We start from the raw sequence: 22,225 nt of genomic DNA, 5'->3' as shown, positions 1-22,225 counted from the left end.
GCTCTGCATCTGGCCGGGATGCTTATTAAAAAAGGTTGAAAACCCCTGTCTTTAAAGCATTAATTTGACAGATTGTGAGACGGTTAATTCGCTAACTTTTGGTCCTGGCAGCAGGAGAGGGAGAGTGATGCTGACATAGGCATGCCACCCTTGCTTCAGGGTTCTTGGTTGTAGCCTTGTGTGTTCAGGCCTGGGTGATCCAATGTCAAGCACAAGCCCCTGTCACAATTCTGATGTGAAAATCAGCTTCCTTATTTAAGATGCACCCCACTATTAGATGGCTCATTTGTGTGAAGTATGTGAATAAATAAAGTGTGTGTTCCAAAATGTTAGAAGGCACTCAAACACCATGGGGAATGGGTTCAGTGTAAGCCAGCGGTTCCCAAACTCCAGCAGATTGTGCATCACCATATTAAAATGATACAACCTTAAGTACCACCAGCAAATTTTTCAGTTTTAACCTTAAGTACCACCAGCAATATTTTGTCATATAAAGTCATTATAAGAAATCTGTTAACGTGTACCACTGACAGGCTGTCTGCCTACCACTGGTGGTATGCATACCACAGATTAGGAATTGCTTGTGTAAGCACCTAATCTGAGTAAATGTACATGGTGTTTTTCAGACTCACCAAAAAAGAAATAGTCATGTAGACTAAGAAAATTTGCATTTGGAAATTAGAATTTGATAAGAAATACTACATCACTTTTTATAATTCATTTTTCCAAAGCAAGATTACACTTAAGTCGCTGCCTTTTTGGGGTTACTTTTGTTTGTTTGGTTTTTATATTTCCTTTTGAATTGCCCTTGTCAAATTCAGAACATTGAAATTTTTGTTTTTCTTTCAGGATTCGTTTGTGATGTTCTACTGTGTTGTTGTAAGGAAGAGAAGAGAGTCCCTTGCACATTGACATTTGGAAAATCTCCTGCTAATGTTTTTCAAACTAACTGAATTATCATAGAAAATCATCATGGGAGGAGCTGTGAGTGCTGGGGAAGACAATGATGACTTAATTGATAATTTAAAAGAAGCTCAGTATATTCGCACTGAGAGTGTGGAGCAAGCCTTCAGAGCAATTGATCGTGGTGATTATTATCTGGAAGGATACAGGGACAATGCTTATAAAGACTTGGCTTGGAAGCATGGAAATATACATTTATCAGCACCCTGCATTTACTCTGAAGTCATGGAGGCTCTGAAGCTTCAACCAGGATTGTCTTTTCTAAATCTTGGTAGCGGAACTGGATATTTGAGTACAATGGTGGGATTAATATTAGGTAACTTCCTTTTTATTTTTCAAATTTCTTCAATTGAAATACAATACTATAATTGATTTCAGTTACTTAGATGATCTCTTCAGCATTTTTACAAGGATTTTCTAGTAAAGTGCTATAATTAAGTAATGTAATGGAACAAGCATAAATTTGAACATGTGTTCTGAATGCTGTAAAATATTTAAGAAATGGTAGCTAAATTTTCATGAAAAAATGTTTTAGAAAAATAGTTGTCACTTGTCCATCTTGCTCTTCCTAGTGTTCTTTGATTCCTAAATTGTTTTTTAGATGCTTGAAGCAGAGGGTATATAAAGGATTATTATCTTTCTACAGTACTTAAACTTGCTAGAGATTTATAAAAGTATTCTCTTCAAACAGGACAAGATATTTATATACTTCTTAGATGGATAACCTGGATTAAATTAGGATATTAATATTTTTTTATTTTTTGTTATATTTGGTGTGGTTTTTAATCCAGCGTAGCTTTGTAGCTTACTTGTTTCATTGTAAGTGCATCTGATTGTGCTCCTGAATGAAAAGACTGTATGATGCTGACTAAAGTTATTTTAAAGGCCTACCAGGTTTGAGAATAGAGAATTTAATATGTATAAATGACAAACTGTCAAGAATAACAAAGGTGTACTGCGTGATTTTGGCAACGAAAATAGCATAAGCTGCCATAAACAAGAGGAAAACTAACCTTGGAATCCAAAGTTGTACAAAAGGTTATTAAATATATTGAAAATATGGCTACATAATGACTTTTACAGGGGGCAGTTGCGTATGCAGCTTCCACCTTTTTGCTTCTAGCTTTTAATGGTTTGAATCCTAACATGAATACTAATGGAGGCAGCCTGGCAGTTTCAAGGATTATTGACTCATTTCAAATGTTTTTGTAGATGATTCTTGCATAAAAAATGCAACATAGAAACTTAGATTTTGGAAGAAAATTTATTTTGTCATTATGGAACAGGTTAAGTGCTCATTTTCAGTAAAAAGAAATTCTCAAATTTTCTACCTGTTTCTAATATAATTTCTGACAGTTTCTTTTGTTAGCTGAAATGAGCTTTGCAAATGCACTTCTCTCATTACCTGTTTTATATTTCTTAATAGTGCTTCCTTGAACTAGAGAGCTCATCTACAGTTACAAAAAGCATTAGAAAATATGCATGTTCTGTCTGCTATTGTCTAAAATTCAGACTCTCACCATATTGGCTTATTGGCTTTCATAAATAGGGTTAATGAAGGAGGTAAACTTCTAAGGGAATTGGAAATAATCCAGAAGGAAGGAAATCTATAATGCACCAATTCTGTAAGTTGCTCCCAAGTGGCTTCGTTTCTTCCAGTTATTGTAAATCAGTGAAACAACTGAATCACTGCTCTCTTGTGGTAACCAATTAGATTCTTTAATCAAAATAATACGCTGGAATACTTGGGCTCAGGGGTTGGTAATATACAGGCTGAATCTGGCCTGTGGAGCGATGGTATCTGGCCTGTGGGTCAGAGGACTTTGCCTGCCTGTGCCCACATCCATGCTGGAGCTGGGCAGGGAGGAGGGCCAGGCAGCTAGAAGCTGTGCTCATGCAGCTGCCACTTTTTCTCCATTCTCTGCCTTCTCTCCACCTCCATTATCTACCCCCTCCCCACCTCCTTTAGTAGCTTCTGGCCAGTGGTGGGCTGTGCTGGAGCCACATAGCTTCCAGCTGTGTCTATGCCACACTTATAGCTGTCTGGGCCTAGTTCACTTCCCCACCTGCTGGAATCTGGGTCTGGACTGCATCCAGGGAACTTGGGTGTGTAGAGAGGCAGTGGCTGCACAGACAGATACAGTAGCTGACCCAGCTGCTTGTCCCTGAAGAGGATGCAGGCCAAGCCCCCTGTTCCCTGCCTGCCTTGAATGGTAGCTGGGTTGCTGCAGCCCATGGCTTGTAAAGGTTTCTGGCTGCTGATTTTGAAGAAATCTTCATTGTTATGAATTCAAAACTGAAACATGGTATTTAACAGAAACTGGCTCACGGAACATCCTTTTCCTTTTCTCGAAGTTGACTTTTGATGGAAATGAGGTACTTTTATCAACATGGGAGATACTGAACAACAGAAACGTCACCATAACTGAGTTCTTCCATAATAGTTAACACATCATGTAATTGTAGGATACTTTTCCTTTTATTCACTGCTAGCTGGATGCCTGTAAGCAGAGTGCAGTATTTAAATATTTGTCTAATCGTGGCAAAAATCAAAATGATTAAATGCATCCCTTCATTGTGTGTGTGCTTTTATTTATTTATTTGGTTTAACAGTACCATTGGCTAGGGTCCTATGCACTTTTATCTCTATGTGAAGCTGTATTTAGCTAATTTAACTAATCTCCAGGAAGCTAGTAGATGTTGGTTGCTGCCTCATCTGTATTCTTCTCATCCAGAAAAGTTCTTAAGAATTCAAAATTCTAGGAAGGGAGTGTGGAGGAAGACAATGTTGTGAAAGACTAATTTTGAAGGTGACTTCAAAATACCAAGCGTCTATAAGTAAAAAGGCATTGAGAAAATCTGCTATGTCCTTCAGAGATGTAAAATATAACACAAAGACATGTAAGATGAACCACATGAGACGAGTATTTTAGATAGAAGAGGAAACTTGGCCGTTTTTAAGCTTTGTGATGATTTTTTTTTTTAAAAAAAAATTCCATTGTGAAGGATGTTAACTTTATTTCTGAAAGTTAAGTTGGACATAATTGGGATATTTTTTTAAACTGGTATAACCATCCTCATATTTAATCCACAGTTTGGAACCCCTAGTGAAAATAATGTCATAAGCTTTATTGTTTCAACAAAATACAGAAATATTAGAATATTATGATTTTGCTGTCATGTTTGTCCTTCATGGTGTAATACTGATTTGTAGACAGTTAAAGTATTACTGTATTGCTTTGATAAAGTTAAAAAATAATTTGATATTCTTCATAATTGCCTTGTGACACACAGTAAAAACTACTCAAAATTAGAGTGTTCCCATGGATTTGGAGCCAGATGGCACTAACTTTAATTGAAAATATATAAGAATGTAAACAGTGCCACAGACACAGGAAAATAAAGGCTAGAGTTGAAATGAATTAGTTTAAAAACTGCTGTCATGTTCTCAGAAAACATTTTGCTTAGAAACTGTAGCTTATTTTTGTAAGAGTGGTACAAAAGATGAGAGCGGCTGTAACACTGATTGCGAGTAGCACCTAGTGAAGTAATGAACTAAATTTATAAAAGATGGAGAAGACCTAGTGTTTTGAAAACAGGTATATCCCTTGCATGGCTTTTTTTATTTTCTGTAGATCTATTAACTGGGAAAATTCTGGAGTTTCCTCATCACATCTTTTATGCATCCATTTTGTTTCATTAGGTACTAGATGTTTTTAGCATAAAGTTAAAACAGCAAATGGTCTGCTTGTAGTAGCTTTGTGTGGTACTGTTGCATATTAGGTCATTTACCACATGGGAACTATGAATGTGCTTTGTGGATTTACAACAAAGTATTATATCCAGATTATGTAAAGTCAAAAATAGTTGGGCATTTGTTCTCTACTTCCACTGGTGTTCTTTTAAGTGCTCAGGAGTTTGTCTGGAATAATTTGCATTACTGAAATATTTTTTAAAAGCTGCTTAAATTATTAATTAATAAAGTTTTGGGCTAAATTAAGTCAGGACTAAATGTTTAGGATGCAAATTTGAGAGGTAATGGAAAGCAACCTCATGTTAGTATGCTGTGGAAGGGTGCTCTCTTTTTTTTCCTTGTACTTTCTGGCTATTATACACTGAGAGATTTTTGGGGCTGATACTGATAGCTAATTTTTAAGGAGACATATCAGCCAATACCAATCCAATTTCTAAAATCGGTCCAGCAGCTTGAAGAGCAGTGTCCAGTTGGTAAGTCTGTTGTGGTGGAAGGGAAGGGGTGTGGGGGAGGTAGATTGACGCCCCTGTGGTGAGGGAGGGAGTGGGGCTAGGGCAGGACAGGGCGTGGGACAGATCCACAAGCAGTTCATCTGGAGGCAGGGGGGCACAGCTCCTGCTGCTGTGTGCACCCCAGGAGGTCATGGTGCGGGGGGGGATCTGCATGGGCTGGTGTGGGGTGGCTGCTGCTGTGGGTTGGGGCTGGGGCGAGCTCTGTGCCAGGTTCTTCCCAGTTGAGGCTTGGCTGGGCTGCACTTGGGGCAGGTGGTAGCATTGGGAGGGGGCTGTGGGGCGGTGCTGCAGCCACTCTAAAATTCACCATAGGCCTCCCCCTCACTCCCAACTCCTCCTCCCAGCCCACCCAGCCTAGGCCTAGCCCTGCACAAATCCAGGGGCACACGCCTCCCCCTATATATGCTCTTGGACAAGTGGCATGAGCAGCTGGATGAGCGTCTCCCAGATGAGTGGCGTGCAGTGGCAGAAGCCAGCCCCGCCCCCCACTTTCCTATGCCTCCCTGATTTGAACTGCAGCTCCATCCTGCCCCAGCCCACTCCCTCTCTCACTGCGGGGGCTAAAACATTTAGCCCTGATTTGCCCCCCAAGCCTCTTCCCTCCCTGCTCCCCTCCCACCACACCAGACTTGCTAGCTGCATGCAGTTCTCCAAGCTGCTGGGCTGTGCTTCTCTCTGCTTATGTGCTGTGCTGCAACTGTGTGCATGCATGGGCCGTTTATTGGCCAAATTATCAGCCGTATCAGGCTGATTTCCCAAACAAACTATTTTCTTTGTATCGGTGCCGATCTGATATCGGACTGATGCATCAGTGCACCTCTATTAAAATTCTGTGTTATGATTGACTATTGTATAAACAATTCCTGTCCTCTTATGGCTACCTAAATTGGACCACGTACATAACTGGTTAACGTCAGAGTTACTGTTGCTTTTGACTCATCCTTAGGTGGGTTTAATTCTTGTTACACAAATGTAGCCTTTTAATTTTTTTTAAAAGTTTAGCATCTCTCTAAATGAGAGGGTAGGCGAAATCTGGGTTAGAATTGAGGGGGACCGGTCCGCAGGGTCAGTACGAACAGATTCAGACACATACTGTACAATGTAAACATTTTTATAACCTTAAATTCTTTTCCAATTAGTGTAAATTGCAAAATTGAATGGTACATTTGTGGGATACTGTACAGTCGTCTTTATCAGTCTACAGCAGTTATATTTTAATATAAAATGATGTGAAACTTCCATGGTAAATCTTCCTAGAGTAATAACATGCATTTCATCCCCATTTCCAGTTGCTCTCTCTAAAAGTTAAGTCTAGAGACTTACTGATAAAGCAAAATTCTCTTTACTGATTTATGCTCTTTTGCCTATGAATGTAATAGGAAAATTGTATTTGACCACACAGCTGTGTGGGGGAAAAATGCTAATGTTATAAAAAGGATGGGGTCCTAGGACACTTTGGTTTATTCTTGGATTTCTCACTGAATTGATAAATCCTTATTTGCTTTTGTTTGTTTAATGATCTGAGAGTGAGTTTAAAAAATATATTCTTTTGTGCAGGGATGTTGACAGGCTGAATTTAAATGTCTATACAAGGACTAAAATCTGCTATTTGAAAGGTATAGTTGAAGAGTAATAGAGTGCAAAGAATAATTTTGTGCTAATTAAGCAAATGACTGCTGTTTTTGTTTACAGGCCCTTTTGGAATAAATCATGGAATAGAGCTTCATTCAGATGTGGTAGAATATGCCAAGGACAAATTGGAGAGCTTCATAAAATATAGTGATAGCTTTGATAAGTAAGTATCTAATTTGCCAAGCTCTTTCTGAAGCCACAAATTACATGCTTTTTAACTAAAATAAAAAAACCCCAAACTTTTAAACATCTTTTAAATCTTTGTTGTTGAAAATCAAATTTAAGTGTTGTGAGATGCCTTTAAATGTGGGCAATGTTGAGGTAAATTTGAAACTTGGAGAGGGGTAGGGTTTTAAGTTGAACATCTCTGCTATTTGAGTGTGTTTGGCAAAATCTATCCTTCAGTATTCTGGCCCATAAGCTTGCATAAAGATTAAGATACATTATTATGCAGGGTACTGTCTTTTCAAGTGTAAGGTAAATTTTTATATATGAGAGGGGCAGATTAGTATTAAACAGACACCCTGTTGTGCCCATCTGTTGCACAGTAAGTTAATCTGAACTGCACTTCAAGAGGGATGTGGACAACTTGGAGAGGGTCCAGAGGCAGGCCACTCGCATGATCAGGGGGCAGCAGGGCATGCCCTATGAGGACAGGCTGCGGGACCTGAACCTGTTCAGCCTCCACAAGGGGAGGCTGAGGGGGATCTAGTGGCCTGTTATAAACTAGTCAGGGGGGATCAGCAGGCATTGGGGGAGCACTGCCAGGAGTGACCAGGAATAACAATCACAAGCTGGCAGAGGGTAGTAGGCTAGATATCGGGAGGTGCTGCTTCACGGTCAGGGTGGCTAGGGTCTGGAACCAACTTCCAAGAGAAGTGGTACTGGCCCCTACCCTGGGGGTCTTTAAGAGGAGGTTAGATGAACACCTTGCCGGGGTCACTTGACCCCAGTACTCTTTCCCGCTATGGCAGGGGGTCAGACTAGATGATCTACTCGGATCCCTTCCAACCCTAGAAACTATGAAACTATTTAACCTGGTAGTGACAGGACAGGATATACAGGTGAATGAAAGACAGACACGGGAATGGATTTAAGCAGCAAGGCTAGAACTTTAATAGTGGAAGAGAAGTGTTTTATTCCCAACCACATGCACCAAATCATTTATAGTTACTAGGTATTGCAGTAGATTCATTGTGGAATTTCAGAGTTCTCACCATCTAATTAAACTAGACTGTTAAATTAGACTGTTCCCTGGGACTTAGCCCACTTCAGAATCCTATTGCTCTTCCCTCCGGTGAAATTGGACTGTGTAGAGGTGCTTGTATACACGACAGGGTTAGCCCTCAGGGTTTTATTCTCTGTCCCCTAAATTGAAATGGTGAGTTTTTAATTGAAACCCACCATTTCAATTTTTCCATCGTGTTATGGCAAGGGGCCCCATCCTTTTTTTGCTGGAGCCTCCCCACTGTTGGGGCAGGGGGTGGGCAAGCTGCTGGCCAGCCAAGTGGCCCCTGAGTAGTTGGGGGGCCTGGTCCTTCCCTCCGTGGTGGAGCTTTGTGGGCAGGATGCTAGTGGGCTGGGTGCTGTCCCAGCTCAGAGGCAGCACCTGGCTTGATCCAACTGTTCCCCAAGCCTGCCTGGGGAGCAGCGCATGGTGGGCTTCCAGCGAGCGGGCTCAGGGAACAGTTGGATTGGGCCAGGTGCTGCATCCAAGCTGGGGCAGCATCCAGCCTGCTAGCAGCTGCACAGACAGCCCTGAGGGGTGCTGCTGCCATGGAGGGAAGGACCGGGTCCCCCCATAGCTTGGCATCCACTCAACCCACCAGCAGCTCGGCCCCTGGCTGCGGGAGCAGTGGCAGCTTCATTGGTGGGGGGAAAAGGGGAAGAATCGGGCTCCTTGTCACTTCTACCTTCAGCAGGTGCCTGATGAAAGGAGGAGCAGCAAGGAGCCTGATCCTTTTTTTTTTTTTTTTTTTTTTTTGTGGAACCTGCCTGCCCCTACTGCAGCTGGGGATGAGCTGACAGCTGCAATGCATTGTTGTAAACTGAAGTACATCTGAATGCAGTTTAGTTTGAAATGATGCAAGCTCATTTAAAACCCCAAAACAGGTGCACATATAATGTATGACACCATTAAGCCACATAAATTAAATTTTCACCATATATACATCATGATGACTGTCCCATGTACAAGTGCCCTTAGGGTACCAGAGTGCACTGTGGCCTGTGAAGGCTTCAGGTCTCTTCTGCTCCTTACAAAGTTCCACCAGCTATCAGAAAAGGTGTTGAGTTATCCCCATTAAAGTTTTTCCATCTTTCCTCTTCTCTAAATGTATATCAGTTTGCTGTTGCATTTCTGGTCTGATCACTCTCTCTGCTATCACTGAGAGAGACATTTTTACTAACATAGACAGGTACCCCCAGGTAAGTTTATAGATGGCAACTGAGCTTTACCTTTCAATTTTTTTGTGCTTTTATTAATGTTTTAAATCTGACCTTTGATATGGGTAGGGTTTTTGTGTGTTACACTTCTTGTTTTTCCTCCCACTAGGACAAATAAAATTATACCAAAGTAAACTTGGTGTGTTTCATTACTATCGTCTTCACTTTTAGTTCTAGGCAAATCCTGTTACCTGAGGTTTTGCGCAGCATCAATTAAAATAGACTAATGCCAGAAATGTACCCTTTTATGTATTATGGAGGAATATTTCACATGTTAAGAAAAATTATTGCTAGATCCCGTGTCACTAATATGTAGTCACTAATCCTCTCTGCTAAAATTGAATGTGCATTTTTTGTCGGTCAGACTTAAATGCAACTACCGATTCAGATCCCAGGTATTCAGTCACTCAGCTTTCTCAGACTGAAACTACAAACTAAGTGATGTAGATGTATTTCTTTTTAGTAGATTGTGTGGGATGTAAGGTAAGGGGGTGCAAATGAGTCTTACTATCTGTTTGACCTTTTTTTTTCTCAAGATAGCCATTGTTCTTGGTATTCATCTTTTATTTAATCCACTTCTTAATTCCTAATCCACTTCTTGCCTCTTGCATAATTTCTGGATCATGGTAACTAAAGCATCTATTACACTACATAATCTACTCAAAATTTTGACTTAAGTATATTCTTATTTCCAAATGGAAATTAATGTCTGTACCTTATTTGAATAATAGTTCTTAATATGTTATTTTGGAAGATTTAAATGTACTGAAGTAGCAGAGTCGTCTCTTGATTTCAGAAAGATTAAACTTGGGCATGATGCTCTGAATGTTACACTCCTGCATTAAAGTGGTAACTGTGGAGGGTTTTTTAGCTGCAAATGACTGTTGCATTGTAGTATCATACAATTTATGCTTGTTTAAATAACATACTCCAGGATGTATGCTAGGCTTTTTCTTGCAATCGTAGCCGAGCAAAAGTTATATAATCTAACAAATACACTTCTGTTACATGCAAGTAATGCTTGCCACTTGGTTAATCACTAATAGAATAAATGGTTGGCTGCTTTGCAGATTTTTTTTCTTCTCTGAATATCTGCAGTTTTGGCTGACAACTTTCTTTGCAAAGAGATCTGATTGTGCTTATTTAGTACTGTTTTTAAATTATTTGATATCCTGACTAGATCTGAGGTTCTTCCTCTGATTGCAATGGTTCACTCTCCTAATGATTTGTTTGCACAGATTTTATACAAAACAAAGACATAAATGATCATTTTAATGGATTTGTGTTTTTTTGAAAATCATATAGTGATACATTGTTATCCAGGAGACCTGATTTTGATTTGTACTTCAGTAACCTAATGTCTTGTCTGGGGCTCCAGGAAATAAATGAGAAATTGTCTGACTTCTGAACTCAGCTACATTGTCTGCCTACATTGTCTGACTTCTGAACTCAGCTGATTTCAGATTTGATTTGTCCAGTATTTGGATGAAAGGGCTCCAAAGCAAAGAAGAGGAATAGTGATTAGTGTCTTTCACCTCTGTACCTGGATTGAACCCAGCAACAGCCTGTACTGACTTTTTTCATCCTTTTGATTTTAAATGAAAGTCTCCATCAGTTACGCAGATCCCCGGGACCACCACCACTAATAGAAATGCTTGGTAGCGGACTCTGCAGAGACCCAGAATAGAATGGGAATAAAAATTACATTTTACCAGGGTATATTTGAAGCATATTGACAGGGCGGTATGTAGAAATTTGGACTGCTACTTCCCTGTGCTGTACTTACTTAGTGGATAAATAAAATTTTCCTCTGTCTCTAAAATAGAACCACCCTATTTTTAATTACTTGAGTCTTAAGATAAAGAATAAAATCTACCGTGCCATATAATGCTTTTCTTATGGTTCTAGCTGCTTGTACTTAATAACCATGATCTATCTTGTGTTGTAATTATTCCTACGCCAATCGGATGGGACTAAATTTCATACTGATGACATGTTTCTGTGCTTGTTTGTATGGTAAGGTCTTGGAGCAAAACACAAAAAGAAAGAACCTTTGTATCCCTAAAAAAACAAAGACAAAAACAAAAAAAGATGCACAGAAATATCTTTTCTGCTTTGCTTGGTTCTGTCCTCATACTTTTGTCAACCTGTCTACAAGCAGAAAAAAGGACACACACACAATTTCTAGAGTCTTTGTATTTTTTTTAGTGCAACATCACATGGGATTGCTTATAGCTCATGCAGCTAAGTTCTGATGCTCAACATAAAATTCTTACTGTGCAAACAGTTAGATGCAAATGTCATGTCTTTTTGTAGGAGAGGAGAGTGTTTGAAATGCATAGAAATACTGTGTTGTGTGGCATACCACTTTCCTTCTGATGCCTAATAAAAATAGCATTGAATTAATGTAAATTTTGTTTCAGTGAAGGAACAGGTTTTGGTTCAGAGCTCAGTAGCTCTATGAAAATAGTATTTCCAAAGGGATTTGAGCAACTGTGCTCTCTTTCTGACTAATAATTAAAGGAGGATTGGCTTCCTCTGGTAGTTAGTCTACTACCACTTGTTCCCTCCTGTGCTGAGTCCTCAGAGAAAAAAAAAAAAAAATCACTTATCAAAAAAATAGATCATTCTAATAAACAATTTTGTCTGTATCCCTATCTGGCCAATCTTGAAAGGGTTAGTTTTTTTCTGAATGGAGATAGAGATGTCATTTGATCTAAGAGGTATAGCAGTGTCTTTATTTCATCAGATACTTTTGCATGTAGAAGTAAAAAGGAAGGTCTCTCAAAATATTTTTGAAGTGTAATCAGGGTTTTTGTAAGGGCTTGCTTAGGCATAAATTGAAGGATGCCCTTGATCAGCATTTAAGATGTGTTATGGATCTCCTACACATTTTAAAATCTGAGTGGAAATGCATGCCAACTAAGGAAAAATCATTCCTTAAGAAGGCTCTATCTAAAGCACAAATGTGCAGCGTATCAGGCCCCGCTTCACCTGTTTATTGAAGGGGAATGTGTTGTCTTTTCTGCTCCCAGTCAACTTCTAGACCTAGAATATCCAGCTCGGAGGGAGAGCCACAGGGCAAGGCTAGGTCGCCTATCTTCTAACACTCTATCAAAAACCAAACCCGTGTAAGCTGGTGAAGTCCGTGCTGTGAAAGAAAATCACCACCCTTCTCAGGAACAAAAGAAATTATCGCTACTCTTCTAAAGAAACCACTCCAATGGTAAGTCATGAGAATCCTAGTACTACTTCTGGGATAAATGTTATGGGTAAAACTTTTCCCTGGAGTCCATTAATGAGTTGTATTTACACTGGGGAAAGTAAACTTACTGTTGTCAGTCTCCTGACATAGTTTCTTTGTCACTAGTAAAATTTGGTATATTTTAGTTATGAGGGGGCTCTGTGAAGGCTAAATTCTCCTTTCAAAAATTGACGTTCTAAGAATAGATACGTGCATGGACTCCTCAAAGAGAAGCACCTGTTTTTCATCCAGTTTCAGTCAGATGATTATCACAGTATAAAGAAATCAAAACTCCTGAACTTTAAACAGAAAAAAGAGAAATAACTCCTGAACCAGTTCCTCTTGCCATTACTGAGGAAGTTAACCTGCCATTGAGGTTTACTAGTCTTACAAGGATCAACGAGATACGATTCCCATTAAGGTTCTTTGATACTGAGTGGTTCCTCTTCACTTATCTGGAAATATTACAAGCAATTAATACTTATAGCCATAATGGCTTTTAAAGTCTAGGACTCCAAAAGTGGATGTTGCATCCAAACTTATCTAAAATAGATGTAACAATTGAATCTTATCAGATTTCCATTATACATTTTTTGGAGAAATCCATACCCTTTCCCTTTCAGGACCCGATTAAATGGAAGTATCATAGAACACTGTCTTAAAAAGAAAAGCAGAATTTCATATTTCTTACCTGCTACAAGTTCAGTCATATTCATGTTAAAGTTTGAATTCAGCCAAAGGAAGTTGTTGACTAAAATTACTGAACATTTGACAGCATCAGTTATCTTCTTGATTCATATTTTGTATGGATGAATACTTTTGAGATTTTATACTCGAAAACAATTCCCATTACTTCAGTGGAGAGAAGGCAAGCACTTGTGTCTCTATGAGAAATAATTGCTTTCTAAATTTTCACCTGCAAAACTCAGAGGCAAAGCTTAAGATTGTGGCAGAAGCAGTTGAGAAGTGAAATACCTTTCTCTTTTCAAAACTACCTGTGGCTGCCAAAAGCCACAGTAGAATCTATATACTTCATTCTTTCTGAACTAATCTTTGTTTTAAGAAAAACTATATCAACACCAACTAGAGGAAGGAATCCAGTTTTTGGAACAAACTCTGAACAGGTAACAAATCAAAGACCAGCACTTCAATTTGTTCTTCAGAGAAAAATGCTTATTGGCTTGTTCCCTTACTGAAATAGATTGAAGTCAGTGTCTCTTAGAAAGGTCATGTAGTAAAAAACGTAGTCTTTAACCATTCCGTTCTTACTGTCCAGTTGTTTCTGACTACTGCTGTAATTGTATGTGTTCTCACAGTTTATCATCTGCCCTGGTGCATTAGCCAGAAGTTGAATAACTGTACAAGAAAAAGTATTAAATAGATTTGTTAGTATTGAAGGCATAGCCAGTAATGTTGCAGAAGTGTGCATTGGGTTCATTGTGGTAGCTGATGCCATATTTTGTTACTGCCAAGGTTATTTTGGTCTAGTCTTCAGATGTTCATTCTTCTTGAATTATAGTGTTTGTAGTGTATTTGAAGACGGGGGAACATTACTTTCACTATATCTTTGTTAGATAAGTGTCAGCTTGAAGTTGATTTCGTGGATGAATAATAATAGACTTATAGTTTGCTGTATTTTCACATATTTATACCACAGCTTCACTTGCTTCCCACACAACACTGTTGTGGTCCCTATCTTCCTCTCTTTGCCTAAACAGAAAGGGATGGTAACGTGGCTGTAAATACCTTGAGCCTTTAAGATGGTAAGTAAGAGTCCCAAATCATTCTCCTTTTTTAGAATGTTTTATATAAATCCTTACAGGAAACTAGAATGGACAGTTGCTCAGATTACAAATTAACTACAGGTGAGGAAGTTAGTTAATGTGGAGTTACTGTAAATTCTCCCAAGTCTACCTCAGCAAAATGCCAAGAAACAGCAGTAAGATGCATGCCAATGCAATTTTAAATTTAGCTTCTTGGAGCTGACTGTAGTGCTAAGAACTACCAGCCTGCCCACCAGCTGTGTTCACTGAGTTAGGTGTTTGACTTCATTGAAATAGTTAGAGCTGCTTGGCAGAGCTGTGACTGTGATGATAAGGATTTGGGCCCTGAATCTGAGCATCTGAGTCCCTGACCTTGACTTCTTTTCTGTGTGATCAAAGGAAAGAAGTGCATCTGTTCTTTGAAAGATCCTGTACGTGTTATTTCACTGCTGAATTCTAAAGGCTATGTCAGTGGTAGTGTCCAGGGATTTTCTTGCTGCAGAGATTATCAGCTGCACAATGGAATATGAGAGATGAGCTTAAAAATAAAATTGTGGGAGAGATGATTTTTGAGGACTAGAGGTAGGATTGTTCTACTGCGTGTTAGTTATGGCAAAAACTAGGCTAATGCGCAATAGAATTAGTCTCCTGCACATTAAGCATCACAGAGTTCATTTTTGCTACTGTGCATTAGCACAGCTATCTAGTAACTTATATTAGAGGTACTAAACTTAATACGCAGTAGCAAAGACGTATTAATTAACATGTATCCATAGAGCTTCTGTTCCATACAGCTTGTGAGCATTAAAGGGAAAGGAGTAGATTTTCTTCTTCAGTTCTGTTCTGTGCTACATTCCCCGAGCTTTCATTATTACTAACAACGGCTGTTTGCAAGTGTTTGGGGAGACTGAGGCATTTATTCAAAGGCAGAGTTAAGGCAGCATTGGTATATGTTAACTCTGTTTTTTACAGGTTTTTCAGCAATTCCCCCTTCATCAATGCACATGCACAGAAAAGACAGAATATATGGTACTTAGCCAGTCCTTTCCTCTAACCACCCCAATCCTAACTGAACTCCTCAATCTCTTTCCCTTATCCATTCCTATTTATTGTACTTTCCTTGTTATGACTTGACAGCAGACCCTTTCCTTAAACCACATTCTTCACAGTAATCATTTATATGTAATTTATTTTCTTTTTTTATAGGAGCTTGAGCACTTTCTGAATTAGTTTGCTGTACTCAAATTATACTTCTGCACAATAAAAAATGAACCATGTTAACTGAGCTGGTCATAGAACTGTGCCCACAGCTTCCTCTGAGACTTCCCAGAGCTAAATTTTGAACTTTTAAATCTAGAATTTAGCTTGGGTTCAGTGGTCACAATTTGTTCCCTGGAGTCTCCTTTCTCATGTAGAAAACCAGCTGCCTAGAAGTGGTCTTGTCTACTTTTTTCCATACAAGTTAATTGTAGTCTCTTTTCATATATGAGTGAGTAGAGCTAAATCTTTAATGTTATGATTATTTGTCCTCAGAAATGTTTCTTTTAGGATAAAACTCTTTACTTCCACATTTTAAAACCTAAGTACAGTACTTGTTCTCTGTGGATGAGCAGTTTACAGAGAGTCAGGGTACCTGGACTGTTGCACTGTCCTCGGCCACAAACTCAAATAATCCCTTTTTATGCTGGTTGTACAGGATACTATAGTACTCTCTGTAGTTTATCACTGGATCATCTCTTCAAAGCAACTTTCTGCATACGCTCCACTTCCATTCTTGCACGAGGTTGGTTCTGTAGTAGGGTGGCTTTCCCTGTAGTAGGAAAAGCCCCTTTATGGGGCTTACTCTGGCCTCTGCAATCAAGGATGAATTTCAGTCTGAAAGACTGGGGAGTTTTTCAATTTTTTCTTTTAAAACTTACTGCTCCAAAACAGTTTCTGAGAATATTAAAAGCTAAATTCTTGTGTCATTTTATAGTACTCTGTCTCATCTCTAATGCATAGTCCTTGGAAAAACTGAATCATTAATGCACTGTTGTTAAATAGAAAAAACAAAACATACCTGGATGTGAAAAGGAACAATGCACATAAACATGGGCTTTAGCTTTGGCTGTATGGGACTGAGCTCTTTGGCAGCTTTTCTGATTAATTAACCAAAAAATGATGGAAAGATAGATTGATTCCTTTTTAAATAAAGGAAAATCTGTTTACGTAAATTAAATTGTATATAAATATTTTCTCTCTCTTCCACATACCATTTGGTTTATTTCTTGTTATGCTTTCAGAAATTGAAAGGGCTTAATTAAGAAGGGTTTAATGGGTTTTCAGATGCTCGTTATTCAGCCAAGTGACCATTGTGTTAGTTCTAGTCTGACTTCCCATGCAACACGGACCATTAGATTTCCTTGAATTACTTATATTTTGAACTAGAGCATAGTTTTAGTAAACTGATTAAGGGATTCCAGTAATGAAGAATCCCAGAACCCATTTTAAGTTATTCCACTGGTTGTTTACCTCTGTTAAAAAAATTGTGCACTGATCTCTAATGTGTATGGGCACTTACACATGCAATGAGTCTGCTGGAGCACATGAGGCTGCCAGAGCGCATTAATTTGCTTGTCTCGTGTATCTGGAGCACAGCTTAAGTCAGCTCTGAGAAAATGGTGGCAGCGCGCTTTGAACTGTAACATGTTAGATGTGCTTAGTTCAAAATGCATCACCATTTTATCAGCACTGATGTATGCCACGCCACTGATGCACCTGCTCCCAACTCAGCGCGTCGGGTGCTCTTAATTAGCACAGCTCGCTAATTAAAAGTGCCTGGCGCTGTGTTGGGAGCACGTGTAAAAATGCCCAATTTGTTTAGCTGCAACTGCCAGCAACTGGATTTTGTCATGAATTTGTCAAAAGTAAAGAGCTCCCGCTAATTTCTGTTCCCCATGTAGGTACTTTAATTCTGGATTGTCACCCATTAACCTAACCTTCTTTGAAAAATTAAACTAGAAGTCTTTGACTCTAAATCACTCTAGGATGTTTTTCCAAGCTTTTTAATCTTTCTTCTGGCTCTTTATCTTCCTGTTCATCAACATCTTCCTTGAGCATTGCTACTAAAATGGTGCACAGTAGTCCAAAAGCAGTCATGTCATTGCTAGATACAAAGATGATAAAGCTTACTATTTCTATCTGAGACTTCTCCTGTGTGTATACCAAGGGATTACATTATCCCTTTTCATAACAGCTTTAAGCTAGGAGTTCATATTCAGCTAATAATTCACTGTGATATCCATGGCTAGGTACAGACGGTCAAAAAGCCCAAGACTGAATCGATTCAGTCTTCTCAGGTTAGTCTAAGCTGTCTAGATTGAACTGATAATCAAGTGAACAGACAGATGTTCACTTCTGATTCGGGAAATGCCGCCGTGTGCCTGCAGTGGCTCAGGCCAATAGCCAGGGTGTTTTAGGGGAGCATACTTCCCTGCCTGGCTGGAACAGACAGCTTGGGCCAAGCCTAGCTTGCCCACCCTGCGAGAGGGAGCTTGCAGGGGGGGGTACAAAGCATCCTGAGATGCTGAGGAACTTTGAGTTCACTTGAACCTGGAGGGGATCTGGGACAGAAGTTCAATCGAGTGATTAACCTAAATCAGTTAAGTTGGATAATGAATCCATCCAGGTTTATCTTAAATTGGTTTCAGTATTTTTAAAGTGGTTTATGTGCTCTGAGCTTCTGTTGTTACAGATCCAAACTGGTTTCTAATCACGTATACCAGTTTGTAACTTCTGTCCCTCGTCCAAGATGTCAAGTCACTTATTAGCATCATTCCTCCCCAGTAATCCTGTGATACTGGCCTACATACTTTCTTCTTAGATGTGTAACTGTATATTTGGATATATTAAAATGCCTTTGTTTTAAATCTCATTTTACCAAATTATATAGATCTCATGATTTCTATGCACTTTGTATTTTACAATTTCTCCAGTCTTTGTAATCTGCCCGTAGAATCATTACCACACCTGTTCACTGATTCTTTGTTCTCAATTTTTTGAGACCTACTGGCCAGTTTTTAAATCCACTTAGTGCCACGCTATTTTGGTGTCAATTTTTGTGGGTGCTTTATTTTCTCTCCAAGGCAGGTTTTTTAGGCAGGTTTTTTATGACCACTGTGATCTTTCCTAGTTGAATTGTAGGGTTTTTTAAAATAAGAAACAGACTTCTCATAAAAATATTCTCAGACAGTTTCCTCTTACCGTTCATATTTTTCTGTTTACATTTTTTCTTCCCACTAACTTGCCCAATTACTTACTTTCAGCATTGTGAAACTGGGCTTTACGAGTCATCAAATATATATACTGTATACTTTTATATAATACGTTCTAGTCTGTCTCCTTCTCTCTCTTCCCCCCCAATATAATGAAGTTGTGATCACTTATGTCACAAGTAGTACCTTACCCAAGTTTCAGGATCAATGGTAGCTTGATAACAGCTTTCCATATCCCAAAGAAAGGTTGTTGGACAAAAGACTTTGATTCTGAAACTGCTGTGGAGTCTCAGAACTTGAAATAAAGTCATTTCAAGTAAAGCCCAGTTGCTTTGAAAGTACATGGGATCTGGCAGCTGGTTCCACTCATAACAGTATAATGACTTCAAAAACTGGTACAGTAGTGAATGTAATACCCTCTAATTATAGTGTTTATTAAGATTACACAATTAAACATTTGACTTATCATCCACTAGTTCTCACACCTGAAATAGATTGGTGGATATGGATACAAGTGAAACAAGTGACTCTTAATGTGGATGTAAACATACAAAATTTTACTTCTTGCTATTTTTAGTGAATATGAGTGGTTGTGAGATCCACTTGTTGGTAGGTAAAGATGTTTTGACAGGAGAAGCTGAACAAATTGATTTAATCTCTCTTAATACTTGATTGACACTAGTATTTCCTGTTAGCGTAACTGTCTGGAAGAGAAAGCAACATGTTTGTATTGGAATCACTGACTTATTATGAGTGACTATATCGCCAAATTTTTTGTGTGCGTTTCCTAAAATGCAAGCGATGAACAGGTGAAGTTAGTGGAGGTGAAAGCTTATGATTTCTAATGTATTTTATTTTGTCATACTTCATAGGGGCCGGCTTGGTTAGCATTGACTCCAAATGAAAAAGATTCATGCAGAGTCAAATTACTATGTCATCTGCTTGTGGCAGGTGTTCATTGAAATATTAGGGAATTCGTCCTGTTGCCACCTAGATGGCAGAAATTAACATCCTTTGGCAGCCCTGTGCATTTTCACTGAACAAGCTGATGTGGTTATAAACGCTCTCTCCATCTTAGCACAGTGTTATTCTGACACGGTGTTCATATGTTTGTAGCAGCATATATGAAATAATGCACAGAGGTTTTTTTGACAGTAATAATGCACAGAACTCTCCTGTAAAAATATCAGTTATTCCATGATGATGATCTCGTAGATACGAACAAAAGTTGAATTATGTCAGGCATATTTGTTAGACCACTAATTATTTTTCAGTTTTATTTGAAGTCATTTACTGTGTGAAATATACCTCATCTTGCTAAGTAGTTTATGAGTATGTCAGTGCCAAATGTTTTGACAATAAATTACTTATTTTTAGGACAGATCTTCCTGTAACAAGGAGGGCTTAATACTGCAGGCCAGAGAAAACTGAATTTAATTCCCAAAAGGCTTTGAGGTTGAAATACAACAATGATGCCATCTTGAGTGTAGTGACAGTATGGCTAGTGAAAGGATTTTATATCGGATTAGATTGAATGTCATATTAAAGTGGCCTGACTTGCATTGATATAAGTATTATGGAAACTTGTGACTTTGATGCCGTCCAGATATTACACTTGTTGCAAATTGTCTTCTGCAATTGTTTTTTGTAATATGCTAGATGTTCAAGTGTGGCAAACCAACAACCAAGATATTCTACATTTTAGTATGGAATATCTTGTGGCTTGGTTTAATTTAAATCTGTGGCATGTCCAGTGCTGGCCTCCTGGTGCATTTTTAAGCTTGTTGGTACAGGGACATCCAGTCTGTTTGCTCCGGACAGTGGCCTTTACAGTCATGCCTTGACACCAGTATCAAGCTGCATGGTGGGACTTTAAAAGTCTCTCCATGGGGGGAGATCATCAGCTTTTCATGCATAGGGACATCCGTGATCCCTAGCTGTGTATGGGCCAGTGTATATGCAGTTGGTAGCATATGCTCCAGTGATAGCAGGCAGCTGAGGATGGGGGAGCTCCATGGTGAATGTTCATTTTATAGAGCTGCCTGCATTTTGTTCACCAGACATGCAGTTTCAAGGTGCTTGGTGGGGGCAGCTTGTGGATTGGTGAGCTCCTGAATCCACAGCTACCTGCACCACATATTTTTACCAGCACGCATGCAATTGGCTGCACCTGCATCAGGTGTGGGCAGCTGGGGGTAGGGTAGCTCCATGATTGCAGATGCAGCCAGCTGCATGCCCCAGCAGATGTGCAGTTGGGATCTGGCAGATTTTTATTGCTGATCTCCAGAATCGCACATCCTCCCATGCACATACAACGTGTCATGATGGAACACTCAATTTTTAGGATCTGTAATAAAAAGTCACATCAAGTGTTAGTTTTTCTCCCATACTTGTGGGGGGGAGGAGTGGAGAAACATACAGTTAACTGCTTAACTGCAGAGTCTCAAGAAAATCTATGAAATGAAGTATGCACTTACCTGAGCTTAATGTAAGCAGTAATTCTCATTACATGTATAGCACTATCAGTGTTATAGTAGCCTTCAAACTGGGTGGTGTCCCTCAATTTCAGTATTTCTAATGGGAGTTGTGACTGACTATTAGAAGTAGTATTGGATTACTTAAAGAAACATCCAGCAAAGCCTTCAATGTCTGTTTGACATTTTGTGCATATGTAGCATGTAAGGAAAATATTGGTGTTTATAGCATATAAGAAAAGGTGATCTCTTTCTGCAAGAAAGTGTTTCAAGTGACAGCACCAAATTTGTCACTTCAGTGATTCATCTTGCACTGCATCAGAATTTTGTATCAACTTCTCTAGGCAATCCAATTAGATTTTAGGAGAGGAGACTATCTGTATAAACTTTACTGAAAATAAATATCTCTTGTAAAATTAGTAATTATAGGCTTTAAATTAATAAGTGTTTATGTTACTAATGGAGTTCTGTTAATGCTCTTTAAACGGAAGTGTAGGAATAGATCCTCTGTACAAAAATTAGGCAGGTGGCAGTGAGGCTGAAAGTGAGTACATTTGCTCCCTCTGCTCAACGATTCTCTGGGGGGGAGGGGTTTGTTTATAATTCCACTTTCTTACTTCAGGAAAAATCATATCTGTCCAGGGACTTATTTTCACTTGGTGGTCAAAAGGTTGGTCATAAGGATTGGCTTCAGTAAGTGTGGGAGATGCTTTAAATATGTTTCTAAAATCTTTTTAATAGCAATTTATCAAGTGCACAAAATGACAAACCATAGCTTTTAATATAAAGCTAATTCTGGGAAGATCTGTTAATGTACTTTCCAGATCCCCCTGGGACCATTTTGGATGGGCAGAAAGACTGATTTAGGAGCTCTAGAGACTATTAGGTTAGCTGTATAAGCTGAGTACCCCTACTATAGAGCTCGTGGACAAGAGGGGCCCTTCCCCTCCCCTGGATTCTTTGGAAACAAGGCTTTAAGGAGAGACGACATGACAATTTTTTCCTTTATCTAATTACATTTTAATGGGTTTCTGATTTCTATTGCAGAGCTACTCAGCTCATTTTTTGAGATTTAAAGTTAGTGCAGTAATGCTTGAATGAACCTTTACACAGTGTGAAACCATACCCAAAATGTGTGAAATATCTTCCTCTTTTTTTATCAAGGCTCTGTGGATTCCAGTATTG

General features: G+C 39.0%; 1 protein-coding gene across 2 annotated transcripts in view; it reads left to right on the top strand.

Moving 5' to 3' along the window:
- Positions 1-22,225, top strand: part of PCMTD1 (protein-L-isoaspartate (D-aspartate) O-methyltransferase domain containing 1) — an 84,479-nt gene that overhangs the window by 47,880 nt on the left and 14,374 nt on the right. The window contains exons 2-3 of one of the 2 annotated variants that reach the window (XM_019547964.1): positions 850-1,279; positions 6,922-7,024. In XM_019547964.1, coding sequence (XP_019403509.1) covers positions 973-1,279; positions 6,922-7,024 — 410 coding nt within the window. In that variant the 5' untranslated portion in view covers positions 850-972. Of the gene's footprint in view, positions 1-849; positions 1,280-6,921; positions 7,025-12,461; positions 12,533-22,225 lie in introns of those variants that run through there. The other variant, XM_019547973.1, reaches the window with a different exon arrangement.

This window comes from Crocodylus porosus, unplaced genomic scaffold, assembly GCF_001723895.1.
Source record: "Crocodylus porosus isolate Cpor-Errol unplaced genomic scaffold, CroPor_comp1, whole genome shotgun sequence".
NCBI lineage: Eukaryota > Metazoa > Chordata > Crocodylia > Crocodylidae > Crocodylus > Crocodylus porosus.
This window is presented reverse-complemented; position numbering and strand designations above follow the sequence as displayed.